The 18810-nt window shown below is 46.0% G+C and overlaps 1 protein-coding gene across 8 annotated transcripts in view; it reads right to left on the reverse strand.

Moving 5' to 3' along the window:
- LOC110506740 (chromodomain-helicase-DNA-binding protein 9) overlaps nt 1–18810 on the reverse strand; it is a 120375-nt gene that overhangs the window by 95560 nt on the left and 6005 nt on the right. For 5 of the 8 annotated variants that reach the window (XM_036963371.1, XM_036963373.1, XM_036963372.1 and 2 more), the window contains one exon: nt 8150–9924. The exons of 1 other annotated variant lie outside the window; for it this stretch is intronic. In XM_036963371.1, coding sequence (XP_036819266.1) covers nt 8150–9787 — 1638 coding nt within the window. In that variant the 5' untranslated portion in view covers nt 9788–9924. Of the gene's footprint in view, nt 1–1762; nt 1888–8149; nt 9925–18810 lie in introns of those variants that run through there. 2 more of the 8 variants (XM_036963375.1, XM_036963376.1) reach the window with 2 other exon arrangements.

Below are 18810 nucleotides of genomic sequence, written 5' to 3' on the forward strand. Positions count from 1 at the left end.
CACGACTGTGTAGATCAAGACACCATGGAGCCAACTTGGAAAACGTACCTCAATCAAGGGATGAGAAATTAGTTGTATTCCTAGTTGTGCTATTATCCCAACTGTTACAAGATTGAATAACTGCTACTTTTCCTGAACGCTGCCCTTTCCTCCTCATGCTAGGTAGCAGAAGCCACGTGTGTTGAACAACAAAGGATAGTCAGCCTACATCTTCGCACTGTGATAATGTCAATATAAAAGTAATGTGTGGGGAATGGCTTTGTACATGTTAAACTCTCCCAAAACTATGTCTGTACAATAATTAATTGGTAATCCATTATTATATTGAATTGGTAATCATTTATTGGTAAGCCAGTGTAGTAATTAATTGGTCATAATTAATTGATAATTGGTAATGTCAATGTTGTCAAGGGTGCATTAACAAAGGCAAAATTGTTGGAACAAAGAAATAAACTATTGAAAGACAAACACAACAACTTTCTAGTGTGTGGCTGTTTATTGCCTTTGTTAATCCACCCTTGACAACAATGACATGGATTACCAATTAATTATTGTACTTTAGACAAGCATCCATAGTTTTGGTCAAGCTTGACCTATGGTACTTTCAAGACATCTTGGAACTCTAGAAAGATGCCTGAGTTTCCGACTTGGAATTCCGAGTTGGATGACCATTCAAAACAAGTTCCCACTGAGTTCCCACTGAGTTTCCAGTGTTTTTGAACACGGCAATATACTAAACCATTCCCCACCCGCAACTATTTTTTTACATTTCCACAGCGTGATGACGTAGTCCGCAAGGAGCCTGATTGGCTGGTTTGATGTTCAACTTACATTCTAGCGCCATTTCAAAATGGCTGGTGTGGCTTCTGCTAACAAGCATGGGGACGAAAAGGGCAGCTTTCCAAAAAAACTATCAGTCGTTCAAACTTTCTGGTGTAACAGTTGGGATAATGAGACAATTTGGAGTGCAATGCATTTCTCATCCCTATATTGAGGTAGGTTTTCCAAGCTATTTTTTACCTTTATTTAACTAGGCAAGTCAGTTAAGAACAAATTCTTATCTACAATGACGGCCTAGGAACAGTGTTCTGTTCAGGAGCAGAACGACAGATTTGTACCTTGTCAGCTCAGGGGTTTGAACTTGCAACCTTCCGGTTACTATTCCAACGCTCTAACCACTAGGCTACCCTGCCGCCCCATCTCGTGCTAGCTCTCCGGTGTCTTGACAGTTTTGCTGTCCGACCTTAGTGCCACTGTAACAAGTGGGCCGAATCTGCTGACTAAAAGCATAATGTCATGATCCACAGTCCAAATGCCTTTCCCCTATTCCCCTTGCCCTATTTAGTGCTAGGTTCCTTATTTAGTGCTAAGCTAAGTCTAACGGAATGAGAGCCACTGAAAGTCTCATTAGAGTCCCTGTAGAGTAGACTGTGTCAATCTGTTCTCCACTTTCTCTCCCCAGAGACAGACTATGCTAGGCAGGCTAGCGTTCAGCAGGCTGCCTGGTGGTTGAGCTAAGTTCATTCCTGTCAGCCAGTGAAAGGTTAACCTGACTGCAGTATAAGGAAGAGGTCACGTTGGGTTGTGTCACCCCTCACATTCCTCTCACACAAAACCTCATGTTAGCACTGAACCTGCTGGCTATCGCACGCTCCTCTCCAAACCCCTAGCCAGCCAACATAGTCAAAGCTATTTAATCCCCTGTGAGCGGGGGAGAGAGAGAAAAAATGCAGAATAAAAGAGAATGGGTTTTTATTCAGACCTACTGTGCAGTTTGGGGCTGGCAAGGTTCCCACATGCTCCTCACAGTCTAGGCTAAATCCAAGTACAACTCTCTCACCCCTCCCTCTACTAACTAGCCACCCATTTCCTCCTCTAGTGTCCCCCCACAGCCCGCCCCTTCCGTCCACAGCAAAGACCGCCCCACTTTAAATAGAGCCGACTTCCTGTTCACCTTTGACCTCCACTAGATACCACCCACTCCTGGCAGGCCTCCACTACCAGCAGGCAGATGAGGCCGGATGACTGGAGGAACAGAGAGAGGCAGTCATAAAGAGAGAGATAGGCAGTCAGAAAGAGCTAGGGAGAGACAGAGCGAGAGACAGGCTATGTGCACACTGCCCACAAAATGAGGTAGAAACAGAGCTGCACTTCCTAACCTCCTGCCAAATGTATGACCATATTATAGACTCATATTTCCCTCAGATTACATAGACCTCAATATAATTTGAAAACAAATACATTTTTGATAAACTCCCATATCTATTAGGTGAAAAACCAGTGTGCAATCGCAGCAGCAAGATTTGTGACTTTCTTGCCACAAGAAAAGGGCAACCAGTGAAGAACAAACACTATTGTAAATACAATCTATATTTATGTTTAATTATTTTCCATTTTGTACTTGAACTATTTGCACATTATTACAACACTGTATATAGACATCATATGTCTTTATTCTTTTGGAACTTTTGTGAGTCTAATGTGTACTGTACATTTGTTATTGTTTATTTCACTTTTGTTTATTATCTATTTCACTTGCTTAGGCAATGTAAACATATGTTTCCCATGTCAATAAAGCCCCTTAAATTGAACATTGAATTGAGAGATCGAGAGAGATTGATAGACCTACAGACCAGAGAGAGAGCCAACCGCAGCCAGAGAAACAGCCAATCATCTCTCAGCCTCGTGGAGGGCAGGTTTCCCAGCGGCAGTGGGCCCCTCCCCCTCCAAAGAGTAGAGTAGTGACTTGGTGTCATGTTTCAGGGCTGACTGCAGCACTCTCTGACTGGCTGGCTGGCTGTCTGGCTGGGAGTTACATAAACCTCACCCAGGAAGGTCAGGAAGCAACAAAGACAGCAATTCAGTGGGGGCTGACAGCCACAGACATTCTTGGCTGAGTCGTCTTCACACACATGGCCCCACTGACGCCCCCCCCCCTCCCACACACACACACACACACACACACACACTTTAGTTTCAAAGTCCCCAGAGGCCAGAGAAGGGGGTGAGGGGAGAGTGAGGTCGGGGAGTCGAAGAATAAATCTAAACCACTGATGCACTGAGTCAGACAGGAGGCACCTGCTGTACAGCACAGCAGCTCATCATCAGCTATTCAACCACCAGGGTGTGCCTACTGCTTAGACGACCATATCAAAAGGCTATTTGTTTGTAATGGGGCTGTCATGCAGTAAGACTGCATCAAGTGTGAGGACAGATAAGGGTATGCACAACCCGTGGTGAGATTGTTCTCTGCCAACTACATCTAGTAGCCTAGTTGTTGTCTATAATAGGGTTTCCCAAACCCGGTCCTGGTACCCACCCTGGGTGCACGTTTTGGTCTCGTTTTGGGGGGCCAGAGCAGCCCGTCAGTCAGGAGCTGCCAGAGCAGCCCGTCAGTCAGGAGCTGCCAGAGCCGCCCGTCAGTCAGGAGCTGCCAGAGCCGCCCGTCAGTCAGGAGCTGCCAGAGCCGCCCGTCAGTCAGGAGCTGCCAGAGCCGCCCGTCAGTCAGGAGCTGCCAGAGCCGCCCGTCAGTCAGGAGCTGCCAGAGCCGCCCGTCAGTCAGGAGCTGCCAGAGCCGCCCGTCAGTCAGGCGCTGCCGGAGTCTCCCATCTATTCATGTCCCGCTGCAAGGGTCCCCAGTCCAAGGTCGGCAACGAGGTTCGCCGCTCTAAAGGCGCCACTGGAGCGGGCACTGAAGCGGGCAAAGACTATGGTGGAGTGGGGTCCACGTCCCGCGCCAGAGCCGCCACCGCGGACAGACGCCCACCCAGACCCTCCCCTATAGGTTCAGATTTTGCGGCCGGAGTCCGCACCACCACGTTCTGACCTTAGTTCCTTTATTTTGTCTTTGTTAGTTTGGTCAGGGTGTAAGTTGGGGTGGGTAGTCTATGTTCTTTTTTCTTTGTTGTATTTCTGTGTTCGGCCTGATATGGTTCTCAATCAGAGGCAGCTGTCGATCGTTGTCTCTGATTGAGAATCATACTTAGGTAGCCTGTTTTCCCCATTTTAGTTGTGCGTGAATATTTTCTGTTTAGTGTTTTTCGTCACCTTACAGGACTGTTTGTCGTTTTTGTTCAGTTGTTTTATTAAAATAATGGACACTTACCACGCTGCGCATTGGTCCTCCTCTCTTTCTCCAGACGACAAGCGTTACAGAATCCCCGAGCTGACAAGGTAAAAAATCCGTTGTTCTGCCCCTGAACAAGGCAGTTAACCCACTGTTCCTAGGCCATCATTGAAAATAAGAATTTGTTCTTAACTGACTTGCCTACTTAAATAAAGGCAAAAAATAAATACTCAGCTCCTTTATCATACTGCTGTCTTCACAATGACTGGGAACAAAAGCCCTCTGTCTAGAAGTCAGTCTCTCTGTGTGACTAACAGTGAATAGCCAAGCACTAGCTCCTGAGGACTAGGCCTACAACTGTCTGGGTGGTATACTATATACCGGTATTGATGCATGCTGTTTATTAACTGACAGATTTCCCATGCGTTCCCAACAGTAGGCTATGCCTTGTTATTGGGCTACATTTCACAGCTAGGCACATTTTTTTTAAAAGACGCTAATGTTCCTCTGTGGCTAAATGATATGCTTTCTCATGGTGTACTAGGCTATTCTGAATTATTTCATTTCTTTCTGGACAGACAGCAGTAACTCTATAACTTTGGCAAATGTATCAGGGGTGATGCAGCTCCTCTAGAACCCTTCGCACGGCTATGATTCTATAAGGAAATAAATGATGAAGTGCAACACTGGAGAGATCAGCATTGCAGGCTCATTCATGTCTATCAGAGCAGATAGGGAGAGAGATCATAGAAAGTGAATCTCGTTTCAGTTCTGTGAGAGACACAGGTGTGCTTCACATGCGTTGGTCTCAATTTTGCACAAACAATAAGCCCAACCCAAATCAAGAGACAGGACTAGGCAGTGAGACAGGGCCAGAGCCAGGACCAGGCAGTGAGACAGGGCCAGAGACAGAACCAGCCAGTGAGACAGGGCCAGACACAGGACCAGGCAGTGAGACAGGGCTAGAGACAGGGCCAGAGACAGGGAGTGAGACAGGGCAAGAGACAGAACCAGGCAGTGAGACAGGGCTAGAGACAGGACCAGGCAGTGAGACAGGGCCAGACACAGGACCAGGCAGTGAGACAGGGCCAGAGACAGAACCAGGCAGTGAGACAGGGCTAGATACAGGACCAGGCAGTGAGACAGGGCCAGAGACAGGGAGTGAGACACGGCCAGAGACAGAACCAGGCAGTGAGACAGGCAGTGAGACAGGGCCAGAGACAGGACCAGGTAGTGAGACAGGCAGTGAGACAGAGGTAGAGACAGGACCAGGGAGTGAGACAGGACCAGGCAGTGAGACAGGGCTAGAGAAAGGAGCAGGGAGTGAGACAGGACCAGGCAGTGAGACAGGGCTAGAAACAGGACCAGGCAGTGAGACAGGGCCAGAGACAGGTAGTGAGACAGGGCTAGAGACAGGACCAGGGAGTGAGACAGGGCCAGACACAGGACCAGAGAGTGTGACAGGGCCAGAGACAGGACCAGGGAGTGAGACAGGACCAGGGAGTGAGACAGGACCAGGGAGTGAGACAGGGCCAGGGAGTGAGACAGGGCCAGGGAGTGAGACAGGGCCAGAGACAGGGCCAGAGACAGGGCCAGAGACAGGCAGTGAGACAGGACTAGGGGGTGAGACAGGGCCAGAGACAGGCAGTGAGACAGGACTAGGGGGTGAGACAGGGCCAGAGACAGGCAGTGAGACAGGGACAGAAACAGGCAGTGAGACAGGGCTAGAGACAGGAAGTGAGACAGGGCCAGAGACAGGCAGTGAGACTAGGACAGGGGGATGGGCACCACTCTATCCCCTGATGCCCTGCCTGTTCAGCAAACACAGTATCTGTTGGCTCTTCACACACCAGTGGACATGAATAGAGCAGTCTACCCAAAAGCATCAACACAAGGGTGGATGTTGACACAGACTGTAGGGAAGCTGGGCCTGTTTGCTGGTGTTCCATGTCCCATTTCAATTAGTGGATGGACAAATTGGACAAATTGGCTGCTGGGTCAAAACACCAGTCTGTGCTCGAGTATTTCAGCCTACCTGTTAGTCTAAGTGGTAGAGTTGAGAGGGACAGAGCTATGCTGTAGAGACAGGGTAAAGACCTAGTGACTTGTGAGTCACCATTCACCAGAGAGTAGTTGTGTGTGTGTGTGTTTGTGGGTGTGTGGGTGTGTGCGCTCCCTTGTTTACAATTTACAGAGCCAGTCAGAGATAGTTCTGATGAGTGCTGAGCTGCATGTGCCAGCACTAGGGCCATGGAAGGGAACAGACACACTGTGCTGCTGGTGATCAGATGTGGGTTCAAACACTATTTGAAATCTTTAGCCTGCCTGGAGTTCCAGATGGGTGGGGTTAGTAGATTTGGGACTATTCTATTGGTTCCATTACTCAAGCACAGTTTAAGTATTTGACCTAAACAAATAGTATTTGAACCCAGGTCTGACATACAGTACAGACTGCTGCTGACGGTCCTCTTTGCCTGGCTGTCTGCGTCACTGTGGAACCAGGCAAAGAGAGGTGTGTGGATGGATGTTGCTATGCTACTGGCCAGCTCTGCTTCAGGATCCGCCTTGTGCCTGTCAGAGCCAGAGCAGCACACTAATGCACTCTCTACCTCTCTCTGTGTCTGTCATTAGCCTCCCTCCCTCCTTCTCTCTCTCTCTCTCCTTCCCCCTCCCCTCCTCTCCCTCACTCACTACTCCCTCTATCCATCTCTATCCTACCTCCCTCCCCCTCCTATCTCTCACTCACTACTCCCTCTGTCCCTCTCTATCCTCTCTCCCTCCCCCTCCTCTCCCTCTCTCTCACTCAAAGACACACACGCACAGAGAAAACCACAACAGCAACCACTCCCACACTCTTATCTAGCCATGTAGTGAGTGCAGTGCGCAGCAGCAAGACAGACAGACAAGCCTCTAGCCTGCCCCGACCCACATCTATAGCTTTGAGTACGCTTAGTTACTGTAAGTCCTGGAGACACTGCTGCCACTATTAATCAGGCCCTGGGACACAGCTAGGCTACTGCAATTACCTGTTGTCTGTCAGTGTCCCACAATGGCACTCTATTCTCTATTTAGTGCACTACTCTTGACCAGGGCTTTGGTAAAATATAGGGAAATGGGTGCCATTTGGGACACAATACTGAGAGGATAGCTAGAATAGGCTGTATTATTATCATTTAAAGGAGGGCTGAGCTTCCTTCCCCTCCCTCCACCTCCCCCCTGATTGCAGGTGCACCAAATATGCTCATGCTCTTCCAGGGCTAGTTAAACATTACATGGGTGGCTGGCTGGCGTCTGGCTGCTGAGAGGAGTGAAAGCATGGCAAGGCTCTCTCTAGTCTCTCTGTCAGTGCAAGAGATGTATCCATTAACGTAGCTGTCACAAATACATGTCTCACTGTCAATTATTTCCATTAATTTCCAACATAGTTGCAACTGAATAGATAAAACAACCTGGATAAGATGCAGATATAGATTTAAATGGGAATGGAATGAGATATAATTTGACATTTGACAATTCGCTTTACCAATCCCCTCCTGCCCATGTGGTCAAGTGGAAGGACAACTATTAGCACCAACAACCACAACTATTCTATACATCGGCAATGTGTATTTCTTCCCCTGTAGTAATACATTAAAGCTGCAATATGTCACTTTTTGAACGACCAGACCAAATTCACGTAGAATTGTCATCTCATTGAAAACAAGAAGTCTATTTCTACGCTTTCCGTTTCCATATTTGCATCTTTTACTTAAAGTTTTGTACTCAAGCTTCAAATAGCTGAAAATACAATATTTTGGGTTATGGGAAATATATTTCACAGTGGTTTAGATGGTACGTGACTCTCTACACTATACTTGCTTGTTTTGTCACATAAACTGAAATTAGAATTGTAGCAACCAGGAAATGGCAGAGTGATTTCTGCATAGTGCATCTTTAAATAGATGAATGAAGGAGAACTCTGCGGAATCTGGATAACTAGGTACTTCATCCATATCATCATTTCTGTCAGCATATGTCTGTCAGCATATGTCAGCCTAGCCAGCCTCAGACTGAAAGCAAGTGTTAATGGCCCAATGGGTTTACCTGTATCTTGTAGTCCATGGATATGGAGATCCTGTCTTCCTCCTTCATCTCTTCTTCTTCCTCTCCCTTTCCATTCCTCTCTCCATCCCCACCATTGGTCCAGGAACAGTTGGAGTCGTGGTGATCGTGCTGACTGAGGGCAGCCTCCAGCTGAGGCAGCAGCTCATCAGCCAGCAGGTCCGGAGCCTCCAGGCCCTCAAAGCCCCCTCCTTGGGCCTCCACCTCCCCTTGCAGCCCTGCCAGGCTAACCTCTAGAGACACGTAGCCGTTAGTGGTAGTGGTGCTGGCCGGAGGTCTGGTAACTTCCAAGTTAGATCCACAGTTCTGGGGCTGGTGCTGGTCTGGAACGAGCTGGCTGACTGCACTGGGGTAGCAGCTCATGGCCTGGCCAAACATCTCAGATGAGTCGTAGTTCCCTAAGGTCTGCCTGGAGCAGCGCAGAGCCCGGAAGGGACATTCGTCCTCAGCCTGGCTGACTGGGACCTGTTTGGGCTGATGATGCTGAGTCATCCCTGGAGCAGACAAAAACGCACATCCAGCTCCCACGAGAGAGAGTTCAGGCACTGAGGAGGGCAGGGGAGTGGTGGTGGGGATCATGGACACTGGGGCTAAAGAGAGAGGCTGGCTCAGGCTGGAGATGCCAGGTTGTCCCTGGCCAGGGAAGGAGTACTGGGAGGGAGGGTAGGCGGTGGTGGAGCTCACTGAGCAGGAGGACAGGGTGTGAGCCATGGGGGAGCAGGTCTGCATGGAGAAGGACATGCTAGAGTCCTTTGGCCCTACCCCAGGAAAGGCCCCCTGAGTCCCCTGCACCAGCTGGTAGCCACCCTGCTGTGGTGGGGTTCCAGCCAGTGAGGCATTGGGGGTTTCCACATTAGCTGTGGCCAGAGCCCCTGAGTTAGGCACAGCCCTGGAGTGGAACTGGGTCCCCCCGGTGGTAAGCTGCTGATTGTGGGATGCTGGCTGTTGGTTGGCCTGGTGGAAGGGGAAGCTGTGGTGCTGCTGAGATAGAGACTGAGGGTTCACTACCTGTTGATGAAGGTGCTGCTGCCGCTGGTTCAGAAGCTGGTGTTGCTGCTGCTGAAGTTGTTGTTGACAAGGGTGGTGCTGCTGCTGTGGCTGTTGCTGTTGGAGGTGATGCTGTTGGTTGTGGAGTTGCTGCTGCTGTTGTTGATGTAGTTGTTGTTGTTGCTGGGGCACTGGGTGGTAGAGGTTCCCGTTCTGGTCCTGGTTGCCCCACATGGGGCTGCTGTTGGAAAACAACGCGTTGGATTGGGGTGCCTGACCAATTGAGCGCCCATGGAACTGGGTATGCTGTGCTGCTATCATCCCTCCACCACCCACACCCTCAGAGCCAGCGAAGGGCTGTCCCATGGAGTTCTGGGCCTTCATGCCTGGAAAATTCCCCATCTGCTGCCCATAAGCCATGCTCTGTTGGGTGGAGGAGGGCATGGAGGTGGGTATCATCCCGGGGTGTTTCCCTGCCCCCATCGGCTCCACCTGTAGAGGCTCAAAGCCTGCGCTGAGGTTGAGCACATCTACCAGCGAGGGTCCAGAGGGGAAGCCCTCCTCAGCCAACCCGTCCAGCCCTCCCACAAACAGGTTGGGGTCGTCAAAGAAGTCCATGATGGGATCTGTCATGGCCCAGGGGCCAGGGTCAGTCTTCCGGAGACCAGTCCCCCACGTTGGACCTCTGCTGGGTTCTAGCTGGTGCTGAGGAGCGCCACGTGTTACTGAGCTACAGTATGTCCATCACAGACTGGCTCTGGAGAGAAAAACTAAGACAAAACCTCAAGTCAGATTTAACAGAGAGAAGAAAAACATATTTAAACATGTCTCGTTCATACTGAGCTGTGTGTGGGCTGCACAATAAAGAGATTTTCAGTTGTCAAATAGATTTTAAGAAATTTAGCCTGTCTCTTTTTGATGTTCATCCTGTGTTATTCAAATCAATACACGTCTAGTTGTTTTCAAGATCTCCATACACCTCTACCTCATATACACTACAATTTATTACCATAACAGACGCTCCCAGCCACGTAAACGTCAACAGTGAAAACAGCGGCTGCCAAAAAGCCAAGTAATGGCTAGGTCAGACAGGCCTGGGATAAATTTGGCACTGTCAATTATCTCTGGTTGGCAGCAGGTAGTTGTGTGGTAACACATCTGATCTGATCTAAACTGAATCAACTGCCAGACAGACCAACAGACAGGTGCCTCTAGTCTTCCTCGGTTCAAAGCCCCCTGATGCGATCAGCCTCAGCCCTGTGGCTGTGCTGTGCCTGCTATCTATCGAGCCGTCTGTCTGCTAGTAGCTACTGAAGGTGTGGGAGGAAGGTGCAGACAGACAGATAGACAGCTGATGCTGTTTGTGTCAACAGCCAGGGAGGTTGGCTCAGGATGCATCTAACCACAGACCAATGACCAATAGATGACGGAACACTTGTTAGTCAAGACCTGCTGACTCATACTCACCACACACACTCACCTCACTACAAACACTTTGACATGCCTTCCTGAATGTACAGTCATGGCTCTCACAAGTCTTCTGATACAGAGGGGGGACATACAACTGAGATCCAAAGCTTCAACCACAACTCGTGAACCTCTGTTAAGGTTAAGTGGGGTAGTGGGTAGGCTTGGGCAGTATACCGTGTATACCGTATAGCGGGGTATTTGGAAATAGCCACGGGATGGTTTTTCAAATACAAATACCATTAACTATTTATTTGAAGTTTTTCTATATATTTTAATATTTGTAGCTACTTTGTAAGTAAATACCTGCAGTCAACTTGGGCAATATGTTAGAAGATAAAGCATTCTTCATTTCACTTGTCACATTATTCTCCATTATGAAGCTCACCGTAGTTCCCCAGAACAGTTGAGCCAGTCACGTGCTTGTTTGTAAATGCCACAAAGCGGGAGCAGTTGAGTTGAGCTGTGTATTGACAGGGGTTGAGTTTTATATTGAAAGTCAATTGTTTTTTTGCTTCAATAGAGTGATCAGGGATGTGCAACTATAGTTTTTCTTCACATAAAATGCATTACTGCAACACATTCAGCAGAATATAGCTTCATTTTCATCAGATGACAACAGAAGCGCAACGCTATTAGGCTGGCAGTCACACAAGTAGACTAAATGAGCTTACAATAAACATGCAATGTATTTTTTGCAAAAACAATGCATGGCCATCATATTTCTGTTTATTATAGAAAGAATGTAGCTACATTTCCTAATGTTTTTCTTAAAGTTAATCTGGAGCAAAGTAGGCTGGCTACACCGAGAAATGTAGCTTCATCAGAACGCTGTCAGCTGATAGGCCGAGAACGGAAAAGGTGTTCTGTCTCTTCTTCTCTAAGCAGAGCAAGCAGGCTTGTTGCCCTAGAGACTCCAGACTCCACACAGACACAGCGTGTACACATGCTGCTCCAGAGCCAGTACTGTTTATTGCACAATGTATCTCGTTCACATTCGCTTGTAAATGTCCAAACTCACCAAAAATGACATTCAGTAGCTCCTACCTATGTATGTATAACTTTATAGCTGGGCTGCCGGTCTTTGAAATATTTTTCCATTTGCGCTTGTTAGCATATTTAGCTAGCAGCCTCCATGGTAAAACTGTACATCTCGGGATGAGAGAAGAACAGTATTAAGATATGAAAATCTGCATACTGCCCAGCCCTAGTAGTGGGGCTGTCCCTGGCTATGATGAAACCTTACTTTTTACTCATTGTTACAAAGGCCCAGTATGACACAAGCACACAACCAAGACAATACACAAGATTCATACAGGAAGGATCAAGACTTAACCCTAACATGGTTACTGTGAATCATTAATGTAGCCTTACTCATTTTCATAAATGACAGTTGTGCTGGACCTCCATTCCATAACAACATGGACAGCTATAGCAGTTAGAACTGTGTTTAACAGGAGCACCAGATAGCAGGGGCCAGATCATATCCCATGCCCAGCTCTTGGCTATACTAGAGCTCTGTTCTCATGTGACTAGCAGCCAGCCCAGTAGTAGGAGAGTATTCTCTTCTCTTGAAACACAGACCTACAGCTGAGGGCAGGCTAGGCATGAAAAGAGAACTCCCATCGCGCTCAGTCACTTAGCAGGGCTCCATTGTAACTGACAATGAGCAGAATGGCCAGGCCTAATTCTCCCAAACAGACAGGAAAATCTGATCACTCAATTAGAGGTAACATCAGACCAGAATCCTACCCGGGCCGCTCAACAAACTGAATGAGTAATCAGGGGTAGGTTAGGTAGCTTATCTGAGCCGCATAGTTTTTCCTGCTGCTGCTTCTTCATCTTGTATTAGTTGGGACCAATGATGAACTGTAGAACCTAAGCTATATGATGTACAATACAACCGGTTATAGGCTGTCTATGGTTGAGACTAGGGCTGTCCCACACTAAATAATAGCTTCGACCAATCGATTGGTCGATAGAACAGACGACTTTCGGTAGACCAAGATATTATTTAGTGTGCGACAGCCCTAGTCTCAACCATAGACAGCCTATAAATGTGCATTTCTCCACATATAGACACACCAAATGTAATTAAATAAAAGCAACTATATTTGCATTGAGCTTGTCTGATGCTTTAAGAGCAGTTTTTGATTAAATAAGACACAAATGACTCAAGAGGGTGCCAGAGATGAAGATAATCAGAAAAACTTAACCTGACCATCCTAACCATCCTTCTCCCGCTCCTACTGGCTTTCGCAGATTCTGCAGCTAATCTTCTGTAGTTGCCGGTAATAGGCTACACGAGTCGGTAACTTTTCTGATGTGGAATGCCATTTTATCTTACAATTTCTACCGATCTGCATGCCAGTTATGGTTTTCATATGCACATTTTCGTGTAACAGTTAGATTTAATTTATAATAACGTATGTCAAAATCATTGTCATGTGGTTAATCAAAATTCTATCCAAATCTTAATAAAAATGATACAAACCTAAAAAGTTACTTCTATTGCCATTGCCAACTATGTAAAAACAGCTCATAAAACCAACAACATTGTATCAACTATTAACTATTGTGTGGCCTGAAGCTCATGCTAGCAAACTTGCACCTATGTATAACATATTCTGGGCCCTCAGAGTTTCCTGACAGTGAGCTCCAAACAGACACAGCTGTAAGCTATTTGCACAAGAGATAAGAAGTAATCAATGCGCATCCTTACTCAACAATGACAGGAGCGCTCCAAACAAAACACAATGACTAAATTGTCAAAACTAGTCAATTGAATGAAACAAACCAAAACTTGTTTTTCACAAGTGTAGCATAGGTTGTGCGCTATGCAAACAACGTGTTCACTCCGACAATCAGATCGGTAAAAGACTGAAGTAACAATATAGAAAAAAGCATTAACAAAAATAACCATAACAAAACAAACATTGTAGATTAGAAATTATAGGAATTAACGGCAAATGTACTTACTACTTGGGATATACACTACCGTTCAAAAGTATGGGGTCACATAGAAATGTCCTTGTTTATGAAAGAAAATCACATTTGTTGTCCATTAAAATAACATCAAATTGATCAGAAATACAGTGTAGACATTGTTAATGTTGTAAATGACTATTGTAGCAGGAAACGGCAAATATCTACATAGGCATACAGAGGCCCATTATCAGCAACCATCACTCCTGTGTTCCAATGGCACGTTGTGTTAGCTAATCCAAGTTTATAATTTTAAAAGGCTAATTGATCATTAGAAAACTATTTTGCAATTATGTTAGCACAACTGAAAACTGTTGTTCTGATTAAAGAAGCAATCAAACTGGCCTTCTTTAGACTAGTTGAGTATCTGGAGCATAAGCATTTGTGGGTTCGATTACAGGCTCAAAATGGTCAGAAACAAAGACTTTCTACTGAAACTCTTGTTCTGAGAAATGAAAAATTGCCAAGAAACTGAAGATCTTGTACAACGCTGGGTACTACTATCTTCACAGAACAGCGCAAACTGGCTCTAACCAAAATAGAAAGAGGAGTGGGAGGCCCCGGTGCACAACTGAGCAAGAGGAAAAGTACATAATTTTTTAACACTTTTTTTCCCACCTTTATTAAACCAGGTAGGCCAGTTGAGAACAAGTTATGATTTACAACTGCGACTTGGCCAAGATAAAGCAAAGCAGTGTGACACATACAACACAGAGTTACACATGGGATAAACAAACATACAGTCAATAACACAATAGAAAAGTCTATATTCAGTGTGTGCAAATGTAGTAGGATTAGGGAGGTAAGGAAAAAAATAGGCCATAGAGGCTAAATAATTACAATTTAGCAATTAAAAACGTGAGTGATAGATGTGCAGAAGATGAATGTGCAAGTAGAGATTAGAGGTCGACCGATTATGATTTTTCAACGCCGATACCAATACCGATTATTGGAGGACCAAAAAAAAAAAGCGATGCCGATTAATCGGCCGATTTAAAAAAATATATATATGTATTTGTAATAATGACAATTACAACAATACTGAATTAACACTTATTTTAACTTAATATAATACATCAATAAAATCAATTTAGCCTCAAGTAGATAATGAAACGTGTTCAATTTGGTTTAAATAATGCAAAAACAAAGTGTTGGAGAAGAACGTAAAAGTGCAATATGTGCTATGTAAGAAAGCTAACGTTTCAGTTCCTTGCTCAGAACATGAGAACATATGAAAGCTGGTGGTTCCTTTTAACATGAGTCTTCAATATTCCCAGGTAAGAAGTTTTAGGTTGTAGTTATTATAGGACTATTTCCCTCTATACCATTTGTATTTCATTAACCTTTGACTATTGGATGTTCTTATAGGTACTTTAGTATTGCCAGTGTAACAGTATAGCTTCCGTCCCTCTCCTCGCTCCTCCCTGGGCTCGAACCAGCAACACAACGACAACAGCCACCACATCGAAGCAGCGTTACCCATGCAGAGCAAGGGAAACAACCACCCAAGGCTCAGAGCTAGTGAAGTTTGAATCGCTATTAGCGTGCGCTAACTAGCCAGCCATTTCACTTCGGTTACACCAGCCTCATCTCGGGAGTTGATAGGTTTGAAGTCATAAACAGCGCAATGCTTGACGCACAACGAAGGGCTGCTGGCAAAACGCACGAAAGTGCTGTTTGAATGAATGTTTACACGCCTGCTTCTGCCTACCACCGCTCAGTCAGATACTTGTATGCTTGTATGCTCAGTCAGATTATATGCAACACAGGACACACTAGATAATATCTAGTTATATCATCAACCATGTGTAGTTAACTAGTGATTATGATTGATTGTTTTTTATAAGATTTAATAAGTTTAATGCTAGCTAGCAACTTACCTTGGCTTACTGCATTTGCGTAACAGGCAGTCTCCTTGTGGAGTGCAACGAGAGAAAGGCAGGTCGTTATTGTGTTGGACTAGTTAACTGTAAGCTTGCAAGATTGGATCCCCCGAGCTGACAAGGTGAAAATCTGTCTTTCTGCCCCTGAAAGAGGCAGTTAACCCACTGTTCCTAGGCCGTCATTGAAAATAAGAATGTGCTCTTAACCGACTTGCCTAATTAAATAAAGATTAAATAAAGGTGTGAAAAAAATAACAAAAAAATGGGGGGGGGGGGGGGGGGGGGGGGGGATCGGCAAATCGGCGCCCAAAAATACAGATTTCCGATTGTTATGAAAACTTGAAATCGTCCCTAATTACTCGGCCATTCCGATTAATCGGTCGACCTCTAGTAGAGATACCAGGGAGCAAAAGAGAAGAAAAAAAAATAACAACATGGGGATGAGGTAGTTGGGTGGGCTATTTACGATGGGCTATATACAGGTGCAATCGGTAAGATGCTCTGACAGCTGATGCTTAAAGTTAGGGAGGGAGAAACGGCGAGGCAAAAAAGTATTTAGTCAGCCACCAATTGTGCAAGTTCTCCCACTTAAAAAGATGAGAGAGGCCTGTAATTTTCATCATAGGTACACTTCAACTATGACAGACAAAATGAGGGAAAAAAATCCAGAAAATCACATTGTAGGATTTTTTATGAATTTATTTGCAAATTATGGTAGAAAATAAGTATTTGGTCACCTACAAACAAGCAAGATTTCTGGCTCTCACAGACCTGTAACTTCTTCTTTAAGATGCTCCTCTGTCCTCCACTCGTTACCTGTATTAATGGCACCTGTTTGAACTTGTTATCAGTATAAAAGACACCTGTCCACAACCTCAAACAGTCACACTCCAAACTCCACTATGGCCAAGACCAAAGAGCTGTCAAAGGACACCAGAAACAAAATTGTAGACCTGCACCAGGCTGGGAAGACTGAATCTGCAATAGGTAAGCAGCTTGGTTTGAAGAAATCAACTGTGGGAGCAATTATTAGGAAATGGAAGACATACAAGACCACTGATAATCTCCCTCGATCTGGGGCTCCACGCAAGATCTCACCCCTTGGGGTCAAAATGATCACAAGAACGGTGAGCAAAAATCCCAGAACTACACGGGGGGACCTAGTGAATGCCCTGCAGAAAGCTGGGACCGAAGTAACAAAGCCTACCATCAGTAACACACTACGCCGCCAGGGACTCAAATCCTGCAGTGCCAGACGTGTCCCCCTGCTTAAGCCAGTACATGTCCAGGCCCGGCTGAAGTTTGCTAGAGAGCATTTGGATGATCCAGAAGAAGATTGGGAGAATGTCATATGGTCAGATGAAACCAAAATATAACTTTGGTAAAAGCTCAACTCGTCGTGTTTGGAGGACAAAGAATGCTGAGTTGCATCCAAAGAACACCATACCTACTGTGAAGCATGGGGGTGGAAACATCATTCTTTGGGGCTGTTTTTCTGCAAGGGGACCAGGACGACTGAGCCGTGTAAAGGAAAGAATGAATGGGGTCATGTATCGTGAGATTTTGAGTGAAAACCTCTTTCCATCAGCAAGGGCATTGAAGGTGAAACGTGGCTGGGTCTTTCAGCATGACAATAATCCCAAACACACCGCCCGGGCAACGAAGAAGCGGCTTCGTAAGAAGCATTTCAAGGTCCTGGAGTGGCCTAGCCAGTCTCCAGATCTCAACCCCATAGAAAATCTTTGGAGGGAGTTGAAAGTCCGTGTTGCCCAGCAACAGCCCCAAAACATCACTGCTCTAGAGGAGATCTGCATGGAGGAATGGGCCAAAATACCAACAGTGTGTGAAAACCTTGTGAAGACTTACAGAAAACGTTTGACCTCTGTCATTGCCAACAAAGGGTATATAACAAAGTATTGAGAAACTTTTGTTATTGACCAAATACTTATTTTCCACCATAATTTGCAAATAAATTCATTAAAAATCCCTACAATGTGATTTTCTGGATTTTTTTTCTCATTTTGTTTGTCATAGTTGAAGTGTACCTATGATGAAAATTACAGGCCTCTCTCATTTTTTTAAGTGGGAGAACTTGCACAATTGGTGGCTGACTAAATACTTTTTTGCCCCACTGTAAGTCTCCAGCTTCAGTGATTTTTGCAATTCGTTCCAGTCATTGGCAGCAGCGAACTGGAAGGAAAGGCGGCCAAAGATTAGTTGGATTTGGGGGTGACCAGTGAAATATACAGTTGAAGTCAAAGTTTACATAGACTTAGGTTGGAGTCATTAAAACTAGTTTTTCAACCACTCAGAGATTTCTTGTTAAGTCGGTTAGGACATCTACTTTGTGCATGACTGTCACGCCCTGACCATAGAGAGCCTTTTGTTTTTCTATGGTATGGTCAGGGCGTGACTCTAGTTATTATCTTCTATGTGGGATTCTAGTTTAGTTTTTCTATGTTGGTGCTTGGTATGATTCCCAATTAGAGGCAGCTGGCTATCGTTGTCTCTAATTGGGGATCATATTTAAGTAACAACGGTTCGTTGTTTGTTTCGTTCTTTCTTTGTTGTTTGTGAGTTTTCAAATAAATATTATGTGGAAACTATATCGTGCTGCAGTTTGGTCCGATAATTATTCCGACGATCGTGACAGAATATCCCATCAAACCAGGACCAAGCAGCGTGCCCAAAGAGGGAAGGATTTCTGGACATGGGAAGAAGTGATGGGGAGATGCGAAACCCTTCCTTGGCAACAGACGGAAGGAGATTATGGAGGACAGCGATGACGACAGGGTTTGCGGCTTCAGTAAGCCCAAGGACAACCCCAAGTTTTTTGGGGGGGGAAGGCACATGGAGCTGGCGGCTGAGCAGAGGGAAGAGCCAGAGACTGTCAGGGAGGCAATGGCGAAGTTGTGAGATGAGAGAGATGTTGTGCAAGTGTGTTCTGCTCAACATCCGACCAGAGGATCCGGTTAGCAGTCTGGTGCAACCTGTGCCTGTTCCACTCTTTTGACCTCAAGTGCACCTCTCCAGTCTGGTACGTCATGTGTCTCCTCCTCGCAATCTCCCTGAAGTGTGTGTTCCCAGTCAGGTACGTCCTGTGCCTGCTCCTCGCACTCTCTCTGAAGTGCGTGTTCCCAGTCAGGTACGTCCTGTGCCTGCTCTTCGCACTCTCCCTGAAGTGCATGTCCCCAGTCAGGTACATCCTGTGCCTGCTTCCCGCACTTGCCCTGAGGTGCGTGTCACCAGTTCAGTGTCACCTGTACCGGCCCCACGCATCAGGCCTCCAGTGCGCCTCCCCAGTCCAGAGCTTCCGGCGAC

This window comes from Oncorhynchus mykiss, chromosome 26, assembly GCF_013265735.2.
Source record: "Oncorhynchus mykiss isolate Arlee chromosome 26, USDA_OmykA_1.1, whole genome shotgun sequence".
Lineage (NCBI taxonomy): Eukaryota > Metazoa > Chordata > Actinopteri > Salmoniformes > Salmonidae > Oncorhynchus > Oncorhynchus mykiss.